The 16,654-nt window shown below is 53.4% G+C and overlaps 1 protein-coding gene across 4 annotated transcripts in view; it reads right to left on the reverse strand.

The window, feature by feature from the left end:
- Window positions 1-16,654, reverse strand: part of LOC122368365 (protein draper-like) — a 62,069-nt gene that overhangs the window by 5,487 nt on the left and 39,928 nt on the right. For 2 of the 4 annotated variants that reach the window (XM_043342259.1, XM_043342245.1), the window contains exons 4-17: window positions 10,715-11,082; window positions 9,331-9,468; window positions 8,784-8,995; window positions 8,225-8,391; window positions 7,834-8,070; window positions 7,208-7,372; window positions 6,732-6,938; window positions 6,097-6,105; window positions 4,820-4,975; window positions 4,398-4,536; window positions 4,059-4,207; window positions 3,628-3,843; window positions 3,107-3,253; window positions 847-1,014 (exon numbers count right to left, since the gene is read on the reverse strand). In XM_043342259.1, the coding sequence (XP_043198194.1) occupies window positions 847-1,014; window positions 3,107-3,253; window positions 3,628-3,843; window positions 4,059-4,207; window positions 4,398-4,536; window positions 4,820-4,975; window positions 6,097-6,105; window positions 6,732-6,938; window positions 7,208-7,372; window positions 7,834-8,070; window positions 8,225-8,391; window positions 8,784-8,995; window positions 9,331-9,468; window positions 10,715-11,082 (2,478 nt within the window). The remainder of the gene's footprint in view (window positions 1-846; window positions 1,015-3,106; window positions 3,254-3,627; window positions 3,844-4,058; window positions 4,208-4,397; window positions 4,537-4,819; window positions 4,976-6,096; window positions 6,106-6,731; window positions 6,939-7,207; window positions 7,373-7,833; window positions 8,071-8,224; window positions 8,392-8,783; window positions 8,996-9,330; window positions 9,469-10,714; window positions 11,083-16,654) is intronic. The other 2 variants (XM_043342251.1, XM_043342267.1) reach the window with 1 other exon arrangement.

Here is a 16,654-nt window from a genome sequence, read left to right on the forward strand (position 1 = left end):
AGTTCTCCCGTCGCAGAACGGTCCTCAGTCTCTGTCATTGTCAGTCTCCCCAGGCACGTTATCTCGTCCGCCTTTGTTACCGTCCCGTCCCCGTACCGGCGCGGTCCGTCACGTGCTGACTGTCCCGTTAGACAGGGAGATGATCCGCCCCGAGTCTGTCTCGTCTCGATCGGTCACCATCGGGGACGTCGCGGCTAGTAGGCAGATTAAGAAGAAGCGTCGTGGTGGCGACCGGAGAAACGATGGAACTTTGTACTCGAGAAATAAAAAACAGCTACCTTCTGAAGATTTTTCTAGCGTGTTTCTTGGGTTTTGAGTAATTTGTTTTCATAAAACGTATTGTTAACGAATGCAACGGTGTAACTTCCTTAAAATACACATCGCAAACAGCAAGGCGACGCACATTGACCATCATAAATGTTCAACTGTCAGGCACACGAGTTCCATCGTCTCAGCTCGGTCCGTCCACACGGTCACGGACGCTCTGCGCAACGGAGTAAGGACAGAGGAAGACTGAGCGGTTCACCATGCCAGCACCCCCAACCACCAGTCTGGTAGTTAGTGAACACAGCAGCTAAAACGGGCCTGTCATTAGTGAACACAGCAGCTGATAGAGCAGCGCTGCCAATAGCGAGCACAGTCATGCAGTTACTCGTCCTGCAGCCACGGGCGACAGCTCAGTAAGGGTCTGCGTGAGCGCTGGGTTCTAGGCCTCCACGCACCATGCCAGTAGGAGATCCGCACACCCGTGGGACTCGTCATATCAGAGGACGCATCTGACCCGTGCAAAACGACCGCCAGTGGCGCATGCAGTTTACAGTGGCACTGCCGGTACCGCGGACCCACCTTCCTCTTTGAGAACCTTGATGCCCTTTATTTCGTCGTAGACGTGCTCCATGTTGTTCTTGTTGTCCGCCTTCAGATCCTCGATGCTGTTGTAGATGTTGGGGTTGCCGCAGTCTGCGTCCTTCAGCTTCTTGGACAGTAGGCTCGAGTCATAGCCGACAGCTCCACCTAGGCCGTCAGAAAATTGGTCTGTTAGCAGCAACCGTGATAAGATGCAGCGTTCGCTAGGATAAGAACATTCAGGAAGTATTCGTTACGGAGCGAGCGAAGCGAGCGTAGTCTTTCCTTAGATTAACGGAAATTTCTGAGTATGAGCGGCCGGCCGGCCGGCCGGCCGGCCGTGGTCACGCTTTTGCGAGGCTTATATCTCAGCAACCACTTGACCGATTTACACGCGGTAATTTTTGTAGGGTAGCTTCATTCCTTCTACCAAGTATTGGACTATTCCCGATGCATGTGGGTGACCCCTTATGCACGTGCCACGTGCAAAACGAAGAGGTGTCACTTTTGTAATTGTTGCAATATCTCGGTAACTACTTGGCCGATTGCGCTGAAAGTTGGCATGTAGGTAGGCACCCACTAGGCACTGCATATCCATGTGCCAGAGTTGGGGTGCTGCTGCACGTGCGCACGTGCAGGGGTCGTTTCCAGATCTCGAGAACGGCTGGACCGATTGCGCTCAAATTTGGTACACGGTTAGGGACCGGTTAGTAGGGTGCCGTGCACAAGTCAGTTGGGACCCATTTTGCACGTGCGCACGTGCAGGGTGCCGCTTCCAGATCTCGAGAACGGCTGGGCCGATTGTGCCCAAATTTGGCACATCGCTAGAGACCAGTTAGTAGGGTGCCGTGCACAAGTCAGTTGGAGGTACCCCCTCGCAATTTCGCACGTGCAAGGCCCACCCTCTCGCTCGCTCCGTTAGTCGCCCCAAAAGGCGTTATACTGGTACTAACATTGCGTAAAAAAAGTTTTGGCCGGTACTGACAGGCAGAAAATTGACACATCTGATGGGAAACCTAAAGATTAATAGCCTAAATACATCTTCCTATATCCAAGCTCCGAGTTCATCCGTAATAAAAAACACGGAACAAATAGTGCATGGACGCGTTTCGATTATTAAATCTTCATCAGCATGACATAATCACAGAGAAGACAAGATATACCTCATATATCTTATATCTTAAGGTATATCTTGTTTTCTCTGTGATTATGTCATGCTGATGAAGATTTAATAATCGAAACGCGTCCATGCACTATTTGTTCCGTGTTTTTCTACTTGTCTCTATCAACATACATTTATTTATCCGTAATGTGGGCGAATGACCACGGAACACACAAAGCACACAAAGCTGCATCACAACTATGACCAAGAAAGCCGGCAATGCGGAGCATCGTGCCTTTTTGACGGTATCGTCAAAAAACTGGGCAACAATAAAACAAAAATATTCGCAAATACTCAGAAACACAGTTGCTATCCTGTATGTACAATAGGCTCACAATGTGCCGAGTGACAAGCAAAGTTGGCCTTCGTAGCTTATTTCGATAGCTCTTTACCAAGAAAATATAGGACAACAAGCAGCACGAAAAGCCAAGAAGCAACTGCTCCCCTTGTGACACAAAAAGCGACATTGGAGGCCACTACTTATCTTCCACGCACATTTAACAGCCATCACAAAAACAGCATAGAACACATAAAACACAGGATAGAACACAAAAACTGTATGATATCTGTGATGGAAAGAATGTAGTCACAAAAAGCCTCAATAAACTCTGAATACACATGAAAAAATAAAATACATAAGATCACCGTAATAGAGCATAAACGACTTGAAAAGGGGTGCATGTGCTCTAGGAAGATCACAAAGCTAAGTGACATATACTGTATAAAGTCACTGTGAACATTTACCGGCGGGTTGGTAGTGCCACCTATACCGTCTACCTCTGGGTAAAAGCGCTGTAAAAGAACCCACAAGTCCCTATCAAAAGGGAGAACCCATTCATATGATCTGGCTCAGTATTGGACAAGAAATGCTGAGAAATACAAAACACACAAAAAAGTTAACGGCTAGTGCAAATATATAAGCGAGACGATTATAATCTACAAAAAAGACATGTCTGTAGTATACATCCATCAGACATCAATAACACCAACCGGCACATTCTACACACACTACTCTCTGTCCTTTCAAGAAGACCCCTGCGACCCTCGCACCTCTCGGGGTCACCAGGAACCCCTCCCCCCACCTCCCCCCAGACTCACCCTCCTCCTCATCCAGAGCCAGCTGTTTGACATTGGTGGCGCCGCCCAGGTCGTTCTTCTGCACGGGGATGTTGGGCGGCAGCGGCAGCGGGTCCTGACGCGCCTTCTCCGGGTACGCGTACACAGGGTTATCGAAGTGGTGTGGGTCTGACGGAGAGGCAGGAGGGTGTGTCAAAAACTGACAGAGGATGTGTTGCTAACAACGGAGACGGAAGTAGGCTGACGAGAAGCGGTCAACAATATGTAGTACATAGTTAGTACGCAAAAGGTGCTATCGTATCGTGAAATTTACTTTCATCGCGACTGCTTGCGACGTAGGTTTCCTACCAAAATTTAGTAGACTAGCGATGCAGCTGCTTCTGCTACACAGGACATTAACAGCTGAAAGCTGCCAAAGTCAGCACAAAGCCATCAACGAGGTAGCAATCGCCTCATTTCACAAACCCCATGTAGACGATTCCAGACCTATGCCCTATGTCTAATCCATTCCCTCCCCCCTCCACTGCGACCCGCTCTCTCACCTGTGCGCTCCTTGGCCTCGGGGAAGTACTGCACCACCTGGTGCAGCTCCTTCTTGAGTCGGTAGAGCCGGCGCCGGTAGTAGACAATCACCAGCACCACCACGACCACCACCAGCAGCAGCACCGACACCACGATGGCCGTGACGCCGGCCGAGCCGGGACCCTCGCGCGCCGACTCGGTCAGACTGGCCCGGATCGGGATGTCGCAGTTCTCACCTGGAGGGAAACAGAGGCGAGCGTTAGATGGGTCAGGTTAGGTTAAACCACGGGGTCTGCGATACAAGGTTATAGAAACAGCAATGAAACATGTCACATGAGAATCATTGATCAACAGAACTTACAACTACCCAACTCAACGGGCTTTATAAACCTCCGATAAAGTATTTGGACATGAACTTTCCATAGAAATATGACCCCTCCTCAGTCCTCACCTGTATGTCCGTATCTGCAGATGCAGCCCTCGGCCGGGTGGCACATGAAGTTGTTGGACTTGCAGTTGCAGGAGTTCATACACTGGTTGCCGTAATAGCCCTCGGGGCAGATTTCCTCGCAGCGATTCCCGGTCCAGCCCAGCGGACACCTGAGGGCGTCGAGTAGTGTCATCATTAGGGGAAATGATAAGTCGAAAAGAGTTGGCTCCGTGTTCGTTACAATATGTGCAGTTGTTTAATTTCGATGTTTGCTGGCAGAGGTGATACAATCATCTACTGATTGATCTGCCCAGTCTGTTGGACGTAGCAGGCGGTCAACACGTGGCATGTGGCACGTACCCGCAGGCTCCGTCGAGCGGCCGGCACGTGGCGCCGTTCAGACAGTCGCACGTCTGAGCGCAGTTCATGCCGTAAGTGTTGGCTGGACAGTGCTCGCTGCAACGCTCCCCCGTCCAGCCCGGGTAGCATAGACACTCTCCTGTGGGAAGATGGCAAAACAGCTGTTATAGAGATCACATCTGCCATTGCAATACAATAGGGCATGATTCACCATAAAAATAGACTTATCAATTAATGATCTAAGAGACTTTGGGTAATATTTGGCCTATTCAACTCCTGTTCTTCTATTACAACCCAATAGTTTGGTTTATATTGGAAAGTTTATTCAGTTATCAAAACAGACCGTTTCGATTAAAATTAACCTCATGACTGACACCGACCCCGTGATGTGAATGGATCTCCCAGTAGGACACCGGACCGACCTGTGACGGCGTTACACTCTCCGTGCTCGGCGCAGTCGCACGTTTTGCGACACATGAGGCCGTACGTGTTCTTGGGACATGCCTCTGAGCAGAGGGCCCCAGCGTAGCCGGGCGCGCACGGGCACTGGCCGGTCACGTGGTCACAGGTGCCGTTACCTGTGGCAGGGCACACGGCGTGTCACTAACGTCACGTCATGCGAGGAGAGCTCGTGTGGGATGTCATAAGTCACAGTGGAACGTCAGGAGTCACGGCTTATGTCAGGGGCCTGGTCGAACAAGAAGATCGGCAGAGTTAAAAGATAGGACAGATTTGCGCGTGAAATGACATTCAATTCTACTCACCAGCAGAAACAATTCAACATGGGTTGCAACCAGGCTCCATCGAGTCCAACCGACTACGACAGAAAGATGTCTCCAGTGCATCTCATTAAACTGTCGTTCATTTGGCCCGACTTTATGACTTTCTATACAGTAACATGCATTGTAAGACACTCGTAAGCTAATGATCGTGGAATAGCTTATAGTTAGATACAAAAGTCGGGCATACCCGAAGAATAATGCTTAATGATCAGTCAAACCAAACAGATCCACAGAGACGACCCAGGACCAGCTGTCAAAGCCCGTCCACAGGATTAAAAGAAAGCCACAAGCTCCATCAGGCAGCAACCAAAACTATAACCATCGATGTAGTCACGCTGTCACGGTCAAAAGAAAGAGTCAAAATGAAGTAAAGAGGAAAAAAGTACGGACAACGTGAAAGGTGTAACAAATCACCGTCAAATTTCTGAATTAGTGGCGTTCTGCTGGGAACAGCGATGAGCGAGCGCCTCTCTAAAAATCCCCAAGCACCACTTTATAGAAATGGGAGGATATACGAGAACCAAACAAGACCAACCGAAGCAGAACCAAACACTAAAAACTAAACATACCGGACAAAAACTACCAACACAGCTAGCGAGCCAGATAGACCCCAACCGAAAAAAAAAGAACAAAGACCGCCACACTCATGGCGCATGAGATGATGTAAACTACCACTTAAACCGGGGACAAAGCTCGACCTTGCGACGGATTAGCTGATGCATCACCACCGTTTATCTGTTGAGCAATGTACTCAGCCACACCACATGCACTACCGAGCGGTCCGTCTGTGATGTTGGGCAGATGAGAGGTGTCAGTGTCGCCTGCTAGTATCCGGGTGACGCGGCAGCACAGTCAAAGCTGGGGAGTTGCATGTCACGGGGAGGGGGCAGCGGCAGGGGTTACAACTAACTACTTACCAATCACAGCTGCCACATGAAAAAGAACGAGACCATCCGTCAGCCACCAACACGTTACCAAGCAATAGGAATGATAAGTGAATATTTAACGGGTTTACGGAACATTGTTTATCTTTAGTTTGTACTTTAGCTACATCATTCAGTTTCACTAACTTGGTTGACAAACAGTCACACGAAGACACGACACTGTTCCCAACAAGCACACATTTTCGTTGGCACCGTCACCACCAACGCACCACCCTTGATGCGAAGCCCAGCCGGGTACCCAGCACATCTATATTATACAGTCAGTTACCGTTAGCGAATGGTTAGAAGCCCGCTTCGACCCAATGTCAAAACATTGAACAATGTGTAGAGTATCTCTCGATTTCTAATCCCCGCTACAACTTCCCTGGAGCGCAGCATATTCTCACCGATGGGCCATCGCCAACTGTGTGTGCCTCCCCTTCCCCGTGGGTCCAGTCGGGACGGGCCTGTAGGGGTACACAGCACTCGCCCTTCACTGTCACTTACCATGGTCGCATTCGGGGCAGGTTTATACGGGTACAAAGCGCTCCCCTCCCTCTTACTTACCTTGGGCGCAGTCGGTGCAGGTTTATAGGGGATCATAGCGCTCATGTCTCCCAAACACTCACCGTGGGCGCAGTCGGGGCAGGTCTGCAGGCAGGCCAGGCCGAACCGGCCGTCCGGACAGGGCTCGTTGCAGTCCGTGCCGCGGAAGCCCGGAGCACACGTGCACGCGCCCGACTTGGGGTCACAGGACGAGTTGTTCTTGCAGTGGCACACGTCCTTACACTCTGGTCCGTAGCGGCCCTCCTGACACTGAGTCTCACAGCGTACGCCTGGCAGAGAAGAGGACGGGTCAGGTCAGGCAGGGAAGGTCAGGTAGAGACAAGACAGAGCATTGCCAGTTTTACAACAACCAAAAAAAACATCACGAATAAGAACTTGCTGTATTTCTATGAAATTCGTTCAATAATAACGCAGTGCCACTCGCTCTTTCTTACAGCAGCTTGACCTCATCAATAGTTCCCACTTTTCCCAAATTTCTTGGTAATCCACCCCACCCCACGCACCCAATTCGGCATGCGCCCGATGTCCAATGCCTCACCTCGCCAGCCGGGGTTGCAGATACAGCGCCCGTTGACCGGGTCGCAGCCCTCGCTGTTCTCTTTGACGCAGGGACATCGCAGCTTGCAGCCGAGACCGGCGGTAAACTCGTCACACCTCTGGTCGCACAGTTCGCCCTTGTAGCCAGCAGCGCACGTACATGTTCCTGGTGGATGCGAGAGGGAGAGCGGGTCATTGGACGCGTCAATAGCATGAGCGGTGATCGGGTGAGAGGGTGCCGGTGCTTGGCTAGCTATAATGGCACTTCAACTGGAAAGTTTACGAGCGCTTCTCCAGCAAGTGTAGGGCTCTCAAAAGCTGAAGATCAAACAAGTGAACACCCCTGTACCGTGAGGGGAATTGAGTGACATCGAAAGAGGCAGCAATGAATAAAAGAGCGAATTTCCAAGGATAAGCGACTGAGAACCTAAAGCAGGCATCCACATCTACTCGAAACAGAGCAGACTCCAACCAGAACCATTTAACCAACAAACGCATTATAGAACTCAACAGTCAACACCGTTCTGTCTATCTTCCATACACATCCGCGCCTCATGACCACCATCCATTCCCATCCAGTGCCCCAGCGATCGACCCACCACCGGCCCAACTTCCACCCCCTCTCACCATTAACGGGGTCGCAGGCGGCGCCGGTCGCGCACTGGCAGGTGGTGTTGCAGCCGGGGCCGTACTTGCCGGCCGGGCAGGGGGCGCTGCAGCTGATACCGTGCCACCCGGCCGTGCACTGGCACCGGCCGTCCTCGTGGCTGCACGTGGCGTTATTGGCGCACGAGCACGTCAGCTGACAGCCGCGGCCGTACTTGCCGGGAGGACACTGGGTGCTGCAGTCTTCACCGATGTAACCTGAGGAGAGGAGAGCAGTCAGCAGGATCAATACTCACGTAACAACTTGGTACAATTGGTACAATTGGTACAATTATAGCAGGCTACTGAGGAAGACCGAGACATGTATGTGGTCTGCCCGGGTCAGGTCGTTACCACCAGAGTGCCTCAGTACCTGCGCTGCAGATGCACGTCCCGTTGAACTGGTCGCAGAAGGCGCCGTTCTTGCAGTTGCAGATGCCCTGGCAGTCCTCTCCGTACTGGTAGGGCGGGCACGGCCGCTCGCACAGCCGGCCCGACCAGCCGGGCTTGCACTGACAGTCGCCCGTCCATGGGTGACATCTGGCGGAAACACGGGTGGGGTGAGGAGCAGACGACACCACTCGCTCTCTCCGTTCCTACAATGTCTTGGGAGTTCACAACGACGAGGTCGCTTCGAGTGTGCTGCTAGTGAACACGAACGATCATCACAGTCGCTCTGCCGTCCAAAGGCAACAACGCATATGTCGGGTCATGACCTGACCCGACATATGCGGTTTTGCCTTTGGACGGCAGCGCTCATCGCCACGGATACATTTTTAAGTATACCCAAGTAACAACTGGGCGATAGAATATTCCGAATTCCTAGGAAGGCAACATTAGACCTTTTCGAATCAGAATACCACATAATACTCATTTCGGTTATCGAATCGACAGTAGCGCACACGTCTCCCCGGCGAGGCGCGGGCACTCACAGCTCTGTCTGGCTGGGCTCGCACGTGCAGACGGCGTGGCAGTTCTGTCCGTAGTGGTCCGGCTCGCAGGCCCGCTGCTCGCAGTTGGTGCCCTTCCAGCCGAGCTCGCACCGACAGCTACCGTCGGCGATGTTGCAGGTGGCGCCGTTCACGCAGGTGCAGTTGCCGACGCAGTCGACACCCCAGGTGCCCAGCGGACACTGGTCCTGGCACTGAGGACAGACCGGACAGCTCGTATATAAGGCGTTGAATGTGTACAACACACCGCTTCACGGGAATGAACCGTTCTCTAAAATGCTCCCATAAACCAATTATCCAATATTCGTTTGTAATGAATGCTACAATGATCCTGCCACGCGGCACCGTTTCGGGAGAGCTCCGCATATCATCGACCACAAACGACACCAACGGTTGCGGTAATTTTACACGATTAAATCGTGCTGTCAGCGTTCGGTCAGCAGATTTTGCAGACCTGCTGACCACCGACATGCCTGGTCAGCAGTCCTGCACTCTCACTCCACGCCAGAGGTGGAGCGGTGTAGCCCACCTGAGTGCCGATGTAGCCGGCGGTACACTCGCAGACGCCCGTCACGTGATTGCAGGTAGCCGAGTTGTAGCAGGAGCAGCGGCGACTGCAGTCCTGGCCCCAGGTGCCGCGCGGACAGCGGTTACCGCACACGTCGCCCTGACGGACACAGAACGGACGTGACAGAGCCGCGGCTGGCAAAACACACACACAGAGAGACAGCGGTCACCGCACACATCCTTCTAACAACCACAGAATGGAGGACAGTCCATAGGGGTATCGAGACGCAGAAGACAGACACACACACACAGACAGACGACACAGAGAGGGGCAGAGGTTACCGCAGACATCCCCTGACAAACTGCAGAGGCTTGAACGGTCAGCGGCAGAGCTGTATTTGTATTTGTATTGGAAACTCTCCACAGGCGGCTATTTCAAGCCCATTTAACATGGCAATGCATTGACAGCACAACATAATATGCTGTCGCAGATATGGGGAAGGGGGAACAAGAGAAGTAACAAGGAGAGCACGGGGTGAGACTGAGCTAAGAGGACACCTCAGTTATTGACGCTCTACTGGCGTCAAAGAGACTGGGGACTACTCTGTCATAAAGTGAGGTTTAGGGACAGGGAAATGATGTGGCTGCACTTCATAGAGTAATGATGTGCCAAGTTGATGACGATTGGGGTTTGAGGAACTCCGTAACCATAAAGTTATATGGCTCCCATTGGTGTGTCCATAATGTGCCAGGAGTGAGTGTGTATAACACCAGGTCTGGCAAGAGACGAGGAAAAGGGGACACAGTGAGACTGAACGGGTCATATCTCTCCGCGCCTCTCCCAGCGCCTCACAGATCCGGAACTGAGGAGATAGTACAGTCTCGCTGCGGAGGACAACACGGACGGAGCTGCGGACGCCATGGTATCCGGCTGTGTCCGTCTCCAAACCGACAGGCAGCTTCCGTCGGGAGCAGCGATGACGTCGAAACAACATCGGCCACATGACCCCGGCAGTGACCTCATGGACATGGGGCACCTTCCATCCTTCTCCCGTTGCGCGCGTCTTTGCACCAAACACTACCAGGCCACAGCCACCCATGCAGCCCGGAAACGCCTGCCACAGAGGGGAGCTGGTATGATGCAGAGCGTGGTCTGCACAGAGGCGGGACCCACAGCAGCTTCCTCCCTCGTATTGTCCGGGGAATTCATGGGCTTATCTCGCTCAGCTCACATTGGCGGACCGAGCACTCATAAAACTCCGGGAACAGACTGCCACGGGTACTCACTGCTCCGTATAACATCCTGCCACAAAGCAGCCCAATCAGAGCGCTCGGAGGCCCGCCGGGGAGACCCAGCCGGACCCCTGGTCACCCGCCGCGCGGCGGGCCCCGGGGCCTGCACTCACCTCCCAGCCGGGTTGGCACCTGCAGCTGCCGTTCTCGGGGTCGCAGGTGCCGCCGTTCTGGCACTGGCACCGGTTGGCGCATTCGTCGCCATGTGTGCCCGGCGGACACTTGTCCAGACACAGCGGGCCCGTCCAGCCGGCGCGGCAGTCGCACGCGCCCGACACCGGGTCGCAGCGGCCGCCGTTGGCGCACTGACACGGCTCCGTGCAGCCCTGGCCGTACGTGTGCGGCGCGCACGGCGTCTGGCACGTGGCGCCGCGCCAGCCGGGCGCGCACGTGCAGCTGCCCGTCAGCGGGTCGCACGCGGCGCCGTTCATGCAGGCGCACTCGTTGGCACAGCCGCGGCCCCAGGTGCCCGCCGGACAGGCTGCAAGAAGAGGGGGACCGAGAGTCAGTGACGAGGTGACAGGACGCCACACAAAAGTGACGAGGAGAGCAGATAACAGACTGAAACAAATTCGATAAGCGAATCATTTGAGCTTGCTCTATTCGATATTCGATTGTCCTTCCGCCTCGGTCTGCATCCCTGTCAGAGAAGCGCGAAAGATAAAAGCGAATGAACGATGACAGACAAGAGACTTGAGTAATGGATATTTTTGCAACATTTTGTCAGCTCGTACCAAAATTTGTCAATAATCAAGTGTCCTTTGACTTATCATGGAATGAAGGCACAGGTAGCAAAATACCTACATAACTTATATCTATAGTAGCGACAGATTTGCATAAGACGCCAACTTTGGCCTCGACGAAATGATTGCCCGCACGCGGACCCCCTGATGAACGATGGTACAGCTGTGTTCGACACGAACATCTCTCCGACCTCCCGAACAGGCCCCAAACATATAGCAGTAAGCACGGAACAGTTGCCGATAAACGAGCTGACACATCTTGCACACTGCACCCCTGAAAGTACCCACGTCCTGCCGCGTGAAAATGACGCGTGAGCTGCAGCTTTCGGTATCTCAATGTCGCGAGGTGAGTCAGGCCGGGGCAGGGGGCCCACCGGACCCACAGTATCAGCAGCAGTGCCGCTGCGGCGCAGAAGCCACAACTGGCCTCATCATCAGCTCATGAGCCGCTGCTCCGCGAGCGCAGTAGGAGGGCTCCGGGTCACTGGCCAACACTGAGCGGCACGGACCAGCGGTATATGTACAGAGGCACGTGAGACCGGCGCGTCACACGCCAGCTTGTGGCCTGACGCGTCACAAGTCACACGCCACACACCCTGCGCCAAACATCGAGCGATGCTCATCCACCACTTCACGCGGAACTTATCTATCTCTCTGTATAAACAGCTGACAAGTTGGACGAGCCGCCAGGGGTCAGATTGCAGCAGCGCCGGGCAGAACACAGGCGTGACCTCGCGTCACCCGCGACAAAAACGACAAGGCAATTGAGCCCAAGCGTGTTGCAAGTCCTCCAGAAGAAGCCGGACAGCGCGGGATGGGATGAGCCAGGCTGCACGGAGGCTGTAAGGGTGTAGGATAGGGTTATAAACAGACGAGAGAGGAACAAGGTGAGGATTAGGAATGGTGATAGGAAGGAAAGAGGGAGAGGAAGAGAGAGAGAAAGAGAGAGAGAAGTGAGAGGAGAGAGGAAGGGAGAGGAAGATAGAGAGAGTAACAGGGCTAAAACGGACCGTGCCTGCGAGAGTTAGAGAGAAGCAACATTAGGTATGATGTAGGTACCTACAAAAACTGGCTACATAGTTATAGGTAGGTAAAGTCGACTATAGAATGATGTTCCACTCCTCAGAAGCTATCAGTTGACCGGAGCGCTAAGTTGTGCCGTTTATCACGCAATTAAGCGTGTCGATTGTGAGCATTGGGACAAAGCTATAATTTGTTAACTCAGCCCGTGTGATGCGGCACAACCTACCACTCCAGGCAAATAATGGCCTGTGAAAAGTGGAACAACATTCTGTAGTCGACTATACATAATAACCACTAACCGGACATGACAACGCTTCAGAGAAGTCACAAACGTCAAAGTAACGGGACGGAACAAGGTTGGCTGAGCCTTTGCCAAGCATTATTGCATTCAGCTTTCATTCAGCCAATACCATGTGTCGCTGTGGAACAAGCTATGAATGCCAGATGTCTATAAAGCACCGTCTCTCCGCCCACTGCACCGGCGGCATGTTACAGCCCTGCTGCAGTTACAGCGCCGCCCTGACGACGTGTGACAGCGCAGACCCTCCCCCATCACAACGAGTTCGAGAGTCACGACCGCCGTCACGTCACCACGCCGGTCGGGTGTCGCGACCGGCCGTCACGTGGAACGTGATCCCGGCGTCACGCGCCGCAGCTCGGTGTCACGGTCACCTGAGCCGTGACGGCGACAGGCGAGCGGCTCAGCCGGGCGAGCTGAGCCGCTCGTGCGCTGCCGTCAGAGCGGCCACAGTGAGCTCAGACTACTCTCGACGAGAAACCGAGGATTGGAAGTTATGTAATTAACTGGTCTACTTCTTGAAAATGGTGAACCGAAAAAGACACGAACTTATATAATTGTGCTATATCTATGCGATCTCCAGAATCTGAAAACGGCGCGTCTTACCTCGAATCTTATATTTATAATACGAGCATACGTCGTTTTAACCTTCAAGTGAACCCGCTCGACTTTCATCACAAAATGCTTTATGACTTAGCATAAAACGTTATGAGAATATGACCTTGGAAGACTTGCATTCCAGCCTCACGATCGAACCCGAGCCCGGAGGTCGGACTCGTGATTAGCAAGGTCCGGACTCGTGAGCAGCCTGCACCGAGTGGGACGGGGTGAATCGGATCCTGTCCCGGGAGCCGGATCTCGTCCACCGGACACCGGTTCGAAGGAGCCGCGGACACGTCTGAAGCTCCTATCAAAGCCGGCCGTGGCACAATGCCGAGACTCGGTGCGACACAAACAAAGTCCACGGCGGCTCGACGGAAACTTGAGTCTCTGGAGCGTGGTGCTGTTGCATGCCAGCGTCGCTCCGTACGGCGCAGCCACCGTGGCTCGCCGGATCTCTGATTATTTACTGGAATGTAGCTGATGAGCCGTAAGCGTGAAAACACGTGCATGAGTGAGCAGAATTTCCATTGAAGCGATGGTTTAGCGTATCAACACGGTGCAGGCGGAGGCTGGCAGTGCGTCATGGTCCGTAGATGTAGTTCTTCATCCGCGGCATCACATATACATTCCTGACGAACGGCAGACCTACATGTCCTCCGCTCTGCAGCGAGGCTGACTGCGAGCTCAGTAATACCGACTACTGGCACAGTTGCAGCTGCAGCCGCGCGCAGTGCGTCATCGAGCCCTGACTAGAGTGGCATCACGGTCACGGCTCGGTCGGGACGGGTGTACTCGAACCGTCCACCCTCCATCAGACACGGTGACTTCTCGGGATGCCCCGAGGCGTGCGGCGGCGGGCGTGGGTCGCCGGCGCCGCGAGCTGACTGCGTGGGCCGCCCGGTGGGCGAGCTGAGAGCTGGCGCAGCCCCCAGCCCGTCCGTCCCCCGCGCCGGCCCCTCCCAGCCCTCCGCACCCCGACCGATCAATGCAACAATGCAGCGGTGGCGGCGGCGCCGGGTCGGTGGGCCCGCGACCATACGGCCCGCCGCGGCGCAGAGCTTGGCCCGCCGCCGCCGACGACGATCGACAATCGACATGGGCCCGCCGCCGCCGACCCGACTCCCCGGGGTGCCAGCGGAATTGGATGACCCCGGTGAAACGTCCTGCGACAGAGCGATACGACGGGATAGGAGACCCTCTTCACTGCATTCAGGTGTCAAGGGAGCAATGGAAGAAGCCACGCCTGAAAACTGTTTGGAACTTTTTAACCTTTTTAACTGGCAGAGCATACTCAACTCACTCCGGTTGATAATGAATAGGCTGTTATAACAGCTATTCATTTCGACAGCGGAAGTTAAACTAAACTGTAATTGCAATGACCGACAAAAAATGTTTGTAACCGACTCTTAATTCAGGAAATCTCACGTGCCAATATCATTCACAGCTGCCACGACTTATCTAGGTATCTGAATCTCCCTTGATGACTAATTTTCCCAGCTACCCTGCTGGACGTTATGACTTGCACTCTATGAACATTTTCCAGCCCACCGCCGGCGCTCCGACGCCCTGATCCCAATGTAAGCACTCGTACTCCTCACGTACCACGTGAGGTCTCTCGACGCGTGCCTTAGTCACACCGACGGCTCCTGGTGAGCCTAACAAAACGGAGCACTTCTCGGTCAGACGTCTTCTCGCCATCACACAAATCGGGCGGAAACGAGCGTCCCGCGGAGCGTGACCGAACGACACCGAGAAAATGTCCGGGATAACGGAGAAGTGAATGGAAAATCTTCATGGTGTGAGGTGTGGTGTATGGGCAGGGAGAAGGTAGCAGAACAAAGTAGGATGATACGGAGACCGATGGCGTCGACAGGTAGCCAGCTGCGTCCTCATTCGTTACCAAGTGCGACATCTCAGTGACCTCCGTGTGGTGTAAAGGACAAACATGCTGCTTCCCATAATAGACAGGCTCTGTATGAAGTATGAACACAGGGCAGCCAATCAGCTTCGAACAAGACTCAGTTGTGCGATCGGAATGAGACAACAGCTACATTCACGGTGCATTTATACGCTTATCGCTGCGGTGTCATCGAGAAGAGGGCATCTTCTTCAAACTTCACGGCATGGCAACCTTGTTCGCTGCACTGGCTCCTCATAAAAAAACGGTGCAGTGAAAACAAGTTCCGAGTAGTCATATAACCAGTAAAACGCCTTTTGGGCGAAGAACGAGCGAGCGAGATAGTGAGCCCTGCACGTGCGGAAGGGCGAGAGGGTACTTCCAACGGGCTTGTGCAAAGCACCCTTTTAACCGGTCGCTAGCAGTGTGCCAAATTTGAGCACAATCTGCCAAGCCGTTCCTGAGATCTGGAAACGGCATTCTGCACGTGCGCACGTGCAAATGGGGTCCAAACTGACTTTCGCACGGCACCCGACCCTACTAACCGGTCCCCAACCATATACCAAATTTGAGCGCAATCGGCCCAGCCGTTCTCGAGATCCGGAAGCGCCCCCTGCACGTGCGCACGTGCAGTAGCACCCCAACCGCAACGCATGGGAATGCATTGCCTGGTGGGTGCCTACCTGTATGCCAAGTTTCAGCGAAATCGCCCCAGTAATTACCGAGTTATTGAAATGGGAACAAATTTGGCACCTCTTCTTTCTGCATTTTGCACGTGCAGTGGGGGTCACTCACATAGATCAAGAGTATCCGACCTTTGGTAGAAGGGATGCAGCTACCCTACAAAAATTACTGCAAGACAATCGCCCAAGCGGCTGCTGAGATATGAGCCTCTCAGAATCACTACTTTTGCAAAACAGCTTGAACACCCTTGGCTTTTCACGTGGCACGTGCCACGACGGTCACTGAAATGTATCAAAAGTAGTCAATTACGGGGTAGAAGGGATGGGGCTACCCAGCAAAAAAGACCGCAGGCCAATCGGTCCAGCGCGCTGGACCGATTGGCGGTTGCGGTTGCTGAGATATAAGCCTCTCAAAAGCGTTACAGGCCGGCCCGGCCCGGGCCGGGCCGCTCATACTGAGATTTTTCCCTTATTTGAAAATACTTCGCTTTGCTCGCTGCGCTCGCTCGCTCGTAACTAACTGCTGTAACTGCTCGCTCGTAACTACTGTATACCTATAGTTTCCGGCTATTATGAGAGCGAGCCTGTAAGCAGATCAGCTACTTCATTAAGCCCTATGTGGTACAGAAGTAAAAAGCCAGAATACAGCGTCGATCTCGTTCTACATTGGCAGCGTTGCATGTCGCTCTGTTGGATATAGGTAATGTTGAGTTAGCCAAGCTATGAAGCGGAAAGCCAAGCTGTTGATATAGCTGTTCACTTACGAGATCCATTAGCTGCCACACATTCCAACATCGTCAATAGAT

This window comes from Amphibalanus amphitrite, unplaced genomic scaffold (assembly GCF_019059575.1).
Source record: "Amphibalanus amphitrite isolate SeventyFive unplaced genomic scaffold, NRLGWU_Aamphi_draft 000032F_arrow, whole genome shotgun sequence".
NCBI classification, from domain to species: Eukaryota; Metazoa; Arthropoda; class Thecostraca; order Balanomorpha; family Balanidae; genus Amphibalanus; species Amphibalanus amphitrite.